At 42.7% G+C, this 13,014-nt stretch overlaps 1 protein-coding gene across 6 annotated transcripts in view; it reads right to left on the reverse strand.

Annotated features, from left to right (window-relative positions):
- The window catches only part of LOC119978400 (homeodomain-interacting protein kinase 1-like), a 137,389-nt gene that overhangs the window by 24,649 nt on the left and 99,726 nt on the right, over positions 1 to 13,014 (reverse strand). For 4 of the 6 annotated variants that reach the window (XM_038820023.1, XM_038820024.1, XM_038820022.1 and 1 more), the window contains 3 exons: positions 11,653 to 11,872; positions 9,814 to 9,932; positions 6,471 to 6,605 (listed from right to left, as the gene is read on the reverse strand). In XM_038820023.1, the coding sequence (XP_038675951.1) occupies positions 6,471 to 6,605; positions 9,814 to 9,932; positions 11,653 to 11,872 (474 nt within the window). The remainder of the gene's footprint in view (positions 1 to 6,470; positions 6,606 to 9,813; positions 9,933 to 11,652; positions 11,873 to 13,014) is intronic. The other 2 variants (XM_038820027.1, XM_038820026.1) reach the window with 1 other exon arrangement.

Here is a 13,014-nt window from a genome sequence, read left to right on the forward strand (position 1 = left end):
CAAGGGAGATAGGGAAAGTAAGGGATGGGGATGGGAGCCTGGTTGGAGACTCAACAGGGGTGAATAAGGTGTTAAAGGAGTTTTATTGTATGCTGTCTGGGTCGGGATCCTCAGCTGGGCCGGAGGGGATGAGGCACTTCCTAGGGGGGCTGAATTACCCGAAGGTGGACGGGGAGCTGGTAGAAGGGCTGGGGGCCCCGATCGGGATGGAAGGGATAGTGGAGGGTCTGAAGGTCATGCAGTCAGGTACGGCCCCGGGGCCGGATGGGTACCCTGTGGAATTCTATAAAAAGTTCTCTGGGATATTGGGGCCACTGTTGAAGAAGACATTCAATGAGGCAAGGGAGCGTGGGGTGCTTCCCCTGACGATGTCACAGGCCACGATTTCGCTGATCGTGAAGCGGGACAAGAACCCGGAGCTGTGTGGGTCCTACAGGCCGATATCCTTGTTGAATGTGGACGCCAAACTGCTGGTCACAATTTTGTCCTCTAGGATTGAGGACTGTGTGCCGGACATTATTGTGGAGGACCAGACGGGGTTTGTTAAGGGAAGGCAGTTGGTGGCCGATGTAAAAAGGTTGTTAAACATGATCATGATGCCCCCGGAAGGTAAGGAGGTGGAGGTAGTGGTCGCAATGGACGCAGAGAAGGCTTTTGATCGAGTGGAATGGGAATATCTATGGGAGGTACTGGGACGGTTCAGATTTGGGCGGGATTTATTGACTGGGTCAAGTTGCTGTATCAGGCTCCTGTGGCGAGCGTACGGACGAATAGGACGGCATCAGACGATTTTAGGCTGCCCCCTCCCCCCCCGCTGTTGTTCTCATTAGCCATAGAGCCGCTGGCAATTTGAAGGACGACTTACGGAGGTGGGACGCGCTCCCGCTGTCATAGCTGGGAGGCTGGAGACGATGAAGATGACGGTGCTCCCGAGATTTCTGTTTGTGTTTCAGTGCCTCCCCATTTTCATTCCGTGATCCTTTTTTAAACGGGTCAACAAAGTGATCACTGGCTTTATGGGCGGGCAAGACCCCGCGGGTAAGGAAGGTAATGCTTGAGCGGAGCCGGGGAGTGGGCGGGCTGGTGCTGCCAAACTTCAGTAATTACTATTGGGTGGCGAATATAGCCATGATCAGGAAGTGGGTGGTGGGGGGGTCGGCATTGGAGCGTATGGAGGCGGCTTCATGCAAGGGCACCAGTTTGGGAGCGTTGATAACGGCGCCTCTACCGTTCCCACCAGCAAGGAACTCCACCAGCGACCCAGAGTGTCTGGGAGCAATGGAGGAGACATGTGGGAGTGGAGGGAGCATTGGTCGGGTCTCCAATCTGTAATAATCACCGGTTTGCCCTGGGAATGATGGATGGGGGGGTTTCGGAGATGGCGGAGAGCAGGGATTGAGAGGATGGGAGATATATTTATAGACGGGAGCTTTCCTAGCCTGAGGGGGCTGGAGGACAAATTTGGATTGGCGAGGGGAAACAAGTTCAGGTACCTGCAGGTGCGGATTTACTACGGAGGCAGGTTTCAACCTTCTCTCTCCGACCACCAAGGGGGATACAGGACAGGGTAAGTTTCCAGAGTGTGGGTGGGAGAAGGGAAGGTCTCCGACATCTACAAGGAACTCATGGGGTCAGAGGGGACGCAGACGGAGGAGCTAAAGAGCAAGTGGGAAGAGGAGCTGAGCGGAGAGATAGAGGATGGTTTCTGAGCAGACGCGTTGAGTAAAGTCAATGCGGCCACAACATGCGACAGGCTCAGCCTGATACAGTTTAAGATTGTTCACCGGGCTCACATGACAGTGGCCTGGATAAGCATGTTCTTTGATGCAGAAGATAGGTGTGCAAGGTGTGCGAATGGGCCAGTGAACCATGTCCACATGTCCTGGACATGCCCAAAGCTTAGGGGATTCTAGCAGGAGTTTGCAGATGTCATGTCCACTGAGTTGGAAACAAGGGTGGCACAGAGTCCAGAGGTGGAGATTTTCGGGATGTCGGAAGATCCAGGAATCCAGGAGGGGATGTTCTGGCCTTCACTTCCCTGGTAGCCCGGTGACGGATATTATTAGCTTCGAGGGACTCAAAACCCCCGAAGTTGGAGACCTGGCTATCTGACATGGCTAGCTTTCTCTGTTTTGGCGAGAATCAAGTTCGCCATGAGGGGGTCAATGTTAGGGTTCGCCCGAAGGTGGCAACAGAAGCGGGGGGGGGGGTTAAGCTTCGTTTAGAGTAGGGAATGAATAAAGGTGGTATATGCAAGATAGGAAGACGGCTTTTGCACTATGTTTATAAATTCTTGTTTATTTTGTTGTTGTAAAACCAAAAATACCTCAATAAAATGCTTATTTTAAAAAAAACTATGTTTAACAAGTGTGGTGTGTTACTTTTTAAATTAGAAAAATACTGTTGCAGGGGACAAGCTCAGAGCTTGTTTCAAAGCAAATTAATTTCTAGTTTGGGAATATTAACAGCATCTGTAAATCAGCTGCGTTAACAGATTCTGCCCTTTTATTAAAGGGTACCTGAAGAGGCAATTAGGCAGGATACAAGTTAGTGACCTTTGATCAAAGGCATCAATACAAAGATCAGTTTGATCACACTTCCCTATAATCCCCATTTCAAATCCATCATTTTACCTATTATATTGCTATAAATTTTAAGGAAAAAAATGCTAATTAATTTTTGCAGTCTTCACTCTGAATTTGTTCAAAGTGTTAATACCAATTCAGGTTCTTATTCAATTTACCAATCTGACCACGTCACCAGTCATTAACTGCTTACTGAAAAATTTCAATTTAAATCCAACGGACTCAGCATTACTAAAAGGCTCTAATCGGCTGCTACTGTCGAGCAGAACTCAGATTCAGAAAACTGAAGTCAAGTCCTCAGCAACAAGACAAGACAAATGGTGCATTATAATTCTAGATGAGAGCAGCAGCTAGTCCTATAACTTCTATACTGGAACACTGACAATGCACGTTCAGCTCTGCCAACTTAACCCGAATGTCAAGGTTTTCCAGTGAAACATGCATACAAGATTTTGAACTGAACAGTGAGAGCAGAGAGCAGGATAAATCTGGTGAGTTTTAGCTACTAAGTCCCAATTTTGAAGGTTCAGGTTTTGATAATTGATTCAAAGTTTAGATTTACATAACTGAAAATATTGCTTTCTGCCCCATCAATGCAGGTGATGTTCAAATTCAGGTGTCCATATTCAAAATTATGATGCCAGTTGAAGTGAAGTGAAGCATTCAGCTTATAGCAATAATCTTTATTGTCGCAAGTAGGCTTACATTAACACTGCAATGAAGTTACTGTGAAAAGCCCCGAGTCGCCACACTCCGGCGCCTGTTCGGTTACACAGGGAGAATTCAGAATGTCCAAATTACCTAACAAGCACGTCTTTCGGGACTTGCGGGAGGAAATTGGAACACCTGGAGGAAACCCACGCTGACACAGGGAGACCGTGCAGACTCCGCACAGACAGTGACCCAAGCCAGGAATCGAACCTGGGACCGTCGCGCTGTGAAGCAACAGTACGAACCACTGTGCTACCAAGCTTGGAGTCAGATTACTGTAAGTTTGACTTCAACTAAAGTAGCAACTAAACAAGGTTCATGTTCTTTGTTCTTTTCTCGACAAATGCATGGATAGGATGGGTATAGAGGGATACGGCATGAGGAAGTGCTGAGGGTTTTGGCCACGGTTAGTATCATGACCAGTAGAGTTTTGGAGGGCTGAAGGGCCTGTTCCTGTGCTGTATTGTTCTTTGCTCTTTTCTTGACAAATGATCGTTTACCTACCAACAGTTATCAATAGCTGCCACGGTCACTATCCTAATGCAGATAATGAAACAAATTCTATATTTTCAACCTTCTAGGAAATTCATTTTTGGCATTCCTTTCTAAAAAGGTCAGTTTTTCCCACTACTCGAATACCATTAGTCTGCTTTCCTCCCTGACCAGAGGGTGGCACGGGATTAGCTGCTGCTTCACAGCACCAGGGACCGGGTTCAATCCCAGCCTTGGGTAACTGTGTGAAGTTTACCACTTTCTCTCCTTGTCTGCATGGGTTTCCTCTTGGTGCTCCAGTTTTGTCCCACAGTCCAAAGAAGTGCAGGTTAGGTGGATTGGTCATATTAAATTGCCCCTTTTGGGCAGGTCAGATGGGGTTAGGGATAGGGCGGGGAAGTGAGCCTAAGCAGGGTGACGTTTCACAGGGTTGGTGCAAACTCAAAGGGCTGAATGGCCTCCTTCTGTGCTGCAGGAATTCTTTTCTAATATTGCCACCTTAAAATCAACTGATTGTGGTACACTATCCTCATCATCCTAGACTTTTCCATCTCCACAGGTCAAAATCATTGTTCACTTGACTTGTACTACTGGTTCTGAAAAGGCCAGCACATCGAGCAATAGATTCTCCTTTATTCCAAACAGTGCCATTTCAGGAATATCCTAAGATTCTATCCTTGGTTTTCTCTTTCTCCTTACTGTCTGACAACATCCAATTCAATTGCTCTGTCAATCCCCAACCATCATATACACTTAAACAACATAATCGGCCTCTATGCTTATCCTAATCCCAAGGCCCACTGAGACTCTCATCCTTACTTCTGATACCTCAAAATTCTACTGAAGTAACATCCTCCTTAGCCACTTCGGAGATCCACATACAAAAACTCCAACTCACCTTCAGCTCCAGAAATGTTATCCCTTGGGTTTTTGCTGCTATAGGTCATGGAGACATTTTATTATTGATACATAAATTCAAGTTGTGATTATAGTGCAGTCATCCAGCTTAACATCCTACTACATTTGGAAAGCCTATTTATCTAGTTATAGAACCAGAGAAAATATACAGTGAAGAGGGCATTCAATCCATCTTGTCCATGCCGACCCAAAAACACCAGGTGCCCTTTCTAACCCAATCTTCCTGAAAAAGGCCCGTAGCCCTGCTGCTTACAGCCCTTAAAAGTGCAGATCCAGGTACTTTTATTTATTTATTTTTTTATAAAAGAGTTTAGGATCTCTGCCTCCACCACCAACACAGGCAGCTAATTCTAGGCACCCACCCCCTCTGCATCAAAGTCTTTCTTCATGTCCCCTCTGATCCTTCTGCCACTTAGCTCGAACCTATGACCCCTGATTTTTGAACTCTCTGCCAAGGGAAACAGGTTCCTCATGTTTATTCTATCTCTACCCCTCACAATTTTGTATACCTCATCATGTCACCCCGCAGCCTTCTCTATTCCAAGGAAAACAACCACAACCTCTCCAATCTCTCCTCGTAGCTATAATTCTCCAGCCCTGGCAACATTCTAGTAAATTTTCTCTGCACTCTCTCCAGAGCAATACTTCTGTAATGCGGTGACCAGAACTGCGCACAATACTCCAGTTGTGGCCTCACCAGTGCCTTATACATTTCCATCATATTATATGTTCATAAGCCATCCTCTTCAGACATTTCTTCATCCTCTTGAATGCAGACATAGCACTCAAAATAGGATAACTAAACTATACATAGCACACAAACAATCCTGACCAATGCATTATAAAACTAAACCTCTAAAGACTTGTATGCTACTCTTTCAGCAATTCATCCCAACATTCAATTTTAAAAGTATATACACGTGGAAGCGATAGGTCTACTTGTGCGCTCGAATCTCTTGCAAGTCTTCAAATAGCTGGTCAGGGTAGAACCAGCAAAGGCTTTGTGCATGATGCGAATCTGATCTGATCCACATCTGGTTCCTTCCACCACTCCAACTAAAGCTGTCACCATATCCATCGACTTCTTTCTCTCTCATCTGCTTACCAAGGTTGCCCAGAGGTTTTGAAGGTGGAGGAGAAAACAAGATGGCAATAACGCCTGATCCACTGTTCAAATTGCTTTGCTCCATCTGGCAGAATCCATAGAATGGCACTAATTTCTCTTGAAATGCTTTGCAAAAAGTAGAATGCATAATCAAGATCATTTATAATACTATTGTGGGCAGAACCATTCCCTCCCTCTCTGCCACTTTATGTCTGAGCATAGATTACTTAACTCTGATTTGCAGTAGGTTAAAAGATATGGCAGTTATACTTTTATATAATTTCCTTAGGGACTTCAGATACAGTTAGGCACAAGTGTACTTATATTCCACAATATCAGTCCTTAAAACGGCTTTATATTTATCTGGTTAATGAACCATGAATGAAATACAAGTAGTCAACTGGTAGTGAAAGTTAAATTCTATTTCCTTTGTCCCCAAATATGTCACTAGAATTTGAGCCTTTTAGAAATGTTGAGTATTTTGGTCTCAAGTAGAACTTGTTTCACCATCCAGATTGTTCAAAAGAGTAAGAAAGAGGAGACGTCCAATGACGTGGAAAATATATAAGGCACACAATGATACATGCTTCCGTTCCTCTGCAGCAGCCTCAGAGGAGCATCTGTTAGTGCATAGAATCACACCAAGTGGGAGCATTTACCAGTACTGTGGTCGTCTGATCGACCAGCGCAGGCCGGCCGGCTGCGCAGTTCAGGGTAAAAGGGACCGCATACTGCGGAGCAACAGTGGCAACGTGAGGATGTAGAGTGGCCACCATCAGCGGTGTGCAGCTGCCCTGTAATGGGGGGTTGGGAGTCAGTTATATGGTACATTCGTTCTTAAATCTGCAGTGTCTCTTTTTGATGTTCAGAATAGTATGAAAATCTTGGTCTTTGGCAAGGCGCACGTCAAGCGAACCACAAATTAAATTCAGATTCATTCAGATTGGGTCAGATTTCAATTTGGGCCCCAAAATGGGATGGGCTAGGAGAACAGCACAACTACCTGAATGAGATAAAAATGCATTGAAAAGTGAACCAACAAGACCCACCACCCACAGAAACAAATGCATATAACTGAAACTAGCATCAATATTAGATTCAATTTTAAGTGGAGTTGATGCACATTCTACTCAGGAATACAAAAAGAGACACTGTCAATTTCAAATAATTTTTTTAAAAAGCAATCCCCATCATAGCTTTAAAAAGCAGCAGCTAAAGGTGCATCTACATTACTACAAACAGAAACATGTTTTTTTCTGCCTTTTTAAAAAAGTTTTGTATCCCACCCCATACAACCAATCAAAATTTTGAAACTAGTACAACACTGTTATGAGGGAGGTCTCAAGATTTTGAGCTCAAATGTTTATCTTTTGACAATAAGGTTTTCAAAGCTATGAAGAGTTCAGTATCGTTTACAAAATTACATTTTCCAACACTGTAAAATAAAGTTATTATTTATTCCACATTGCCACAATCCTAGAGGGAAAAGAAAGAGATTAAGTAGCTAGCAGAACATTCCCTGATATATTGCAATCATTTGTGGCGAAACAGTTATCAGGTTTCAGCATATGGGTCCCTGTTCTGGATGACTGTGATTCACTGCACTAATCAAGCTCAAGTTTGAAGAATTGTGCACACATGGAGTCAAAGAAGATTATATTACTGTTTAAACAGAGGCAGCATGTGGATTTGGCGATTTTTTTTCCTAAGAATATTCCACAGCATGTTTTCACCAAAACAATATCTCCATATTATACAAACACGCCAGAATTAACAGAATGGGTAATTATGAACAACTTGCTTAGCCTGGCCCTAAACAAGAATACACACCAATGGCACAGCTATATGCTTTGATAATTATAGATACAGTTGCAGGTTATGGCTACTGGCTTGGCCAACTAGCTGTTTATAGCTATTCAAGTAAAGCAACTCTCTGGTTTTCGGTTGCTTTTGCAACAGCTACACAATGCAAAACGTGTTCATTGATGGTTTAATGTGGACACGGTTAATAAAATTATCTTACCAACTGATTGTTTACTTCACCTGCCTGCCTCTGCTGATTTAAAACTGCCTTCAAGTCACATGTGAACAGATATAAATCAAACCTTAGGAAAAACATAATAAATTGCAAAATGTTTTTAAAACAGTGCATTAAAATGAAAATTTGGGACATAAAAACAGCAGGTATTGCACTCTACCTCTGCCAATGAAGGTGGGTTTGGGTAATGTTTTACGCCCCTGGCAGTTTGAGCATTACATCTCAAACTAGACGACAGCCTTCAACTAAACCCGATACACAGAAAATGGCCCAAAGAAAAACAGATTACGTTTTGGTGAAGCTGCGGATCTCAATTGTGGAAGATATTTTAAAATAATCCATTCATTAACATTGGGAGATAGGGCAAGTTGACTTTCCTTTTAGGATGTTGTGGGTTCTTTGATTTAGCATTGTTTTGTATTGGTGTGGGTTGCATCAGCTGTGGTGTAACTTGTCAGGGCTGTCAAAATCTGAGCAGAGTTTTCAAAACAAGTTGTTGAATGTGGTCTGGCCTGAAGCCTCCTCTGTGAAATGGAAGCACTTAATAAAAACATTTTTTTTCAGTTCTGCAATTACAACGCCTCAATCAGGAAGGAAAAAACCTCAAAGATTTGTGCAACTGCAATAACACCGAGTTGACATGACCCGGGGGAGGTATAGGCCAGAGTGCCCTTTTCACTTCTTTGCTGTATGAAGTTCTCTGAAATGTTTTAACATGTTGAGACACTATATCAATGGAAATCTTTGTGCGTTCTTTGAAATTTCAAAGTACTTTTCCAAAGTTTATCTTTTAACCTTTCACTTACATGAGTTATTCACAGCCCAAAGAATTCTCAAAATTTTGTTTTGCCTATGCTTCAATTATTATTGCTGATTTCTCCTTGGCTTTGCATCGTCACCATTTCACTTAATTCACGAGCTTATATTTGATACAAGTATTTTAGTTTTAAAGTTTTGGAGCAATTTGAACTTGGGTATTTACATCAATAAGTTAAACCTAACCTATAAAATCAAAGTTGCAGCTGGTATTGCACTGATCTGACTTTTTTGTCAAATTACTAGATTTTTTAAAGATTACTCGAAAGGTTTATGTTGCTGCCACAATCTTCACATTAATCAAATTGGTTCTGTAATGCTTGTGATTTAAGGATTACCTAAGCATTCCCTTTTTAACAATAAAATACATTTGTATAATGTGACACCATGAGAAGTGCTTTTGACACTTGCAATCCCTTGATGGCTCAGCAAATGTAACCAGAGTGCCACGATGCGAACCATATGGTCTCAGAATCAATCGCTGTTAAGGGCCACGTTAAATGATTTCAGAAGGATAATGGTAGAGTGCCACTACAGACCAATGTGGCTCTCAAAAACATACCATGGCCCACATTGTTCTCCTGACAAACAGAATTGGAGCCGACTGTGGCAGCCCTAGTGGCAGAGCAATTTGCTGGCATTAAATATCAACTGTGAATCACAAACAAAAGCTATCCAGAGGAAGTACTGCATTGCAGGAATAGTCCAGTGAAAATTGGATGGAGTCATCACCAAGAAAAAAAAAATCAAAATCTCTACAATCATTTTAGCAATCTTTGGATAAAAGGCAGTTTGTGAAATGTAAATCAACGTCTTAAGCAGCTCTAATCTTCATTCATGCAGTAATCACGGGCAAATTTTACATGGAACACTGCAGCTTTAAAAGGGTTCAATCTGCCGTTATTGGTTTCCAGGTCCTTTGCTTGGTAGACAATGAAAGACTGGTGCATAGGGGTAAAAAAATTACTCCCGATTACTGTTTACGACTACATCTTACACTCAGTCCTCATGATGTCTGTCTATTGAAGCAAACTTGGAAGACACCACCCTTGCTGGAGCCCAGAAAGCGTTACGGTATTTTAAGAGTGGAAGCACAGGAAACTGTGGGAAACACAACACAACTTGAAATAGACTGGTCAGCGACTTACCTGAGCGAGAACACCAGGCTGAATCTGAATTGACTGTGCAGCTGGTGCTTGTGGTACAACAGGCACTGCATTCTCCACTCTAACAGAAAAGCCAGTATGTTTTGCAGATGCTTGCAGCCCTGTCAATAAGAAATACAGCATACATTTCTGGGTCAATTCACAAATTGCTATATGGAAAATTAAACACAAAATGAAAGAATTTTAAAGCTTGCATATTTTTATTTTAAAAGTTTTAAGTGGAAATATTTCATAAAAGGCTGCAAGCAGTTCAGCCTCACATGGTGGAGCAACACTGATTTTCCATGCACACGGCAATCCCTGGCCTCAGTTAAAATGAAAGGTGCAAGTTCAGTAACCATGGACCATTATTACACGCTATCAAATGACCAGTCAAATTGTCAAGAACTAAAGCTCGAGCAGAGTCGACTGCCAATTCTCCTGACCAGAGAGATTATTGTCTTTGGATGGGGGAAGAAAGGTGGGGGCGGGAAGAGAAACTATCAAAGTTACAGGGTTACCCATTTAATTCAGGAATTTATAAACTTTATGGGCCCAATTTTAACCTGTTCAAAACATACCTACCTGCAGACTTAAAATGAAGCCCAATAGGCCTTGATTCTCTACTTCAGCTTCCCGAACAATAACAGAATATATGAATTTAAATACAGGGGTTCAGGACAGCACGGTGACGCAGTGGTTAGCACTGCTGCCTCATGGCGCCGAGGCCCCGGGTTCAATCCTGACCCCGGGTCACTGTCCGTGTGGAGTTTGCACATTGTCCCAGTATCTGCGTGGGTCTCGCCCCCGCAACCTAAAGATATGCAGGGTAAGTGGATGGGCCATGCTAAATTGCCCCTTAATTGAAAATAAAATACAGGCATTCAGATGTTACTACATGAAACCAAACCTCACCCATACTGTTATGCTTCCAGCTCACTAAGTTATATCGATCTAGTGATACTAGTTAGTAATCTATGTAATTACGGCAGCACGGTGGCGCAGCGGTTAGCACTGCTGCCTCACGACGCTGAGGTCCCAAGTTCGATCCAGGCTCTGGGTCACTGCACGTGCGGAGTTTGCACATCCACCCCGTGATTGTGTGGGTTTCGCCACCACAACCCAAAAGGTGTGATGGGGAGGTGAATCGGCCACGCTAAATTTCCCCTTAATTGGAAAAAATTAATTGGGTACTCTAAAATTAAAACAAAAATCTATGCGATTGCTAGTTTTTCTCTATCTTAAATATGCCTCAAGTGTTCTTGGTGTTCCTTTGCAGCCAACTCTTGCATTCACCATTTTAATGCCTTTTCAACACTGCAACATTCCTCAAGTTTTGTACTCCCCTAGTGCCTGTCAAGCACTACCTCCATGAATGCTATTGAGCTGGATGTCTAATCTTTTGAATCAGTCAAAAAACAAATTCAAGCAGCAAGGTGCCAGTAAAATTTGTCAACTATAGTCAATTACCAGAATAACATTTTCCAGTCAAATTAGAAAATCCCAAATAAATGCCATATTACATCATGCAACCAGTTTGAAAGCAGTAAATAAGCACAACAGATACCAATTGAATCCCTGATTACATGGTTGAATAATTCCCAAACCCGGTTAAACATAAGGCTTCCGATAAAGCTAGACCAACAAAAGGAAATGTGAATCTAAGCATAGAACAGTCTACATACACATACAAATCCATTAAACTGATATTACTCTATGAGCTTGGCAGTTTGGACACAAAAGGGTTTTGGAAAACATCCAGATTTTAAAAGGAGCATTCAAGTTACAAACGGCTCTCGTCATTTCTACAGGACAGTAAAAAGGGGCAGTGAAGTTGCTTACCTTGAAATGCTGGTGGACACACAATGAGGGCTTGTTGGAAAGGATCAGCCTGTGCACACAGCTGTGTTGTTCCAGCCTGCAGAGGCATGCTTGCTTGTGCAACGCCCGCCACAGGTCCTGCTGTAGGCTGGTAGAGTGCAGGTTGATAATTAAGCAAAGATACATCGGCACTGGACAGTGAAAGAGTTGCAGCTGTGGAGGTAGGAGCCAGGGTGTTGGCCTAAAGAAATTACAGAATTCAATCATCAATTTTATGTGCAGCAATAAAGTGGGAGACTTTCTTGGGAGTTTGTAAAATCTAAGAATAAAATACAAGTAGATTGCTCATTTTTGTTTTAATACCCAAGGATTATATCGATAAGCAGTTTAACAATTGCCATTAGTTATACAGCAGGCAATGTGCACCTCATATAGTTTTCTCTTCAAAGAGCTGATAACATTTTACAAAAAAAACATTCCCAATACAGCTTGCAAGACTTCTACAAAAATTCTCCACCTCTTCACGCCAGCAGGAAGCTTCTGATCCTGCTGACACATCCCCGTCATGGATTTCCCAGCAGCATTGGGCTCAGTCAATGGGAAATCCTATTGACAGGGGTAGGACCAGAAGATTCTAATGCCGGCGACAGCATGCTGCCTCCCGCCGCAAGAAACATGCCACGGGGAGGCCAGAGGATTCTGGCCTTCATCTTTTCACTGCTGTTATTTGGTGCAAGTAATCCGGAATAAAGGAATTCTCCCTGATGTCTTTAAGACACACAAGACCTTGAATACTGAAGACAAACTTGCACAAGGTTCTCAGTATTCATTTCACAAGGTTTTTACAAATTCAATTTTTCAAGCAAGAATAAAGCAAAAACAATATATTTTTCCTCCATTTTGTTCCCAAGTTTGCTATTTAGGATTATATCCACTAATTCATTTTCACATTTGCTTTTGGCCACAAAATCACAGTATTCAATTTTAAAACCTTTCAGCTACAGAACTTGTCAAAGAACTTGTCAAAGTATACTAAAGTGAAATAAATGCAAGTAAATTGCTGCTTCACCTGGAAGGGCAGCGTTAGGCCCTGGACAGTGAGAACTGAGATGGTAAAAGAACAGATGTAGAATCTCCTGTGCTTGCCTGGAAATGGGAAGGGTTGACCAGCATGATAGAGAATGGACTGGTTTGTTAGAGGAAATAGTCCCTTGATAATTCTGAAAGGGCAGGAGATATGTTTGGTGATGGTATCACTATGGAGGTGGAATAAATGGCAGAGGAAGATCTGTTGAATACACACCACCACTAGACCCAACTCTTGTTTTTTGTTCGTCTCATTGGCATATTATTTCCCCCCCCGTACCATTCCATATCATCTAA

The sequence above is a fragment of the Scyliorhinus canicula genome, chromosome 15, assembly GCF_902713615.1.
Source record: "Scyliorhinus canicula chromosome 15, sScyCan1.1, whole genome shotgun sequence".
Taxonomy (NCBI): Eukaryota; Metazoa; Chordata; class Chondrichthyes; order Carcharhiniformes; family Scyliorhinidae; genus Scyliorhinus; species Scyliorhinus canicula.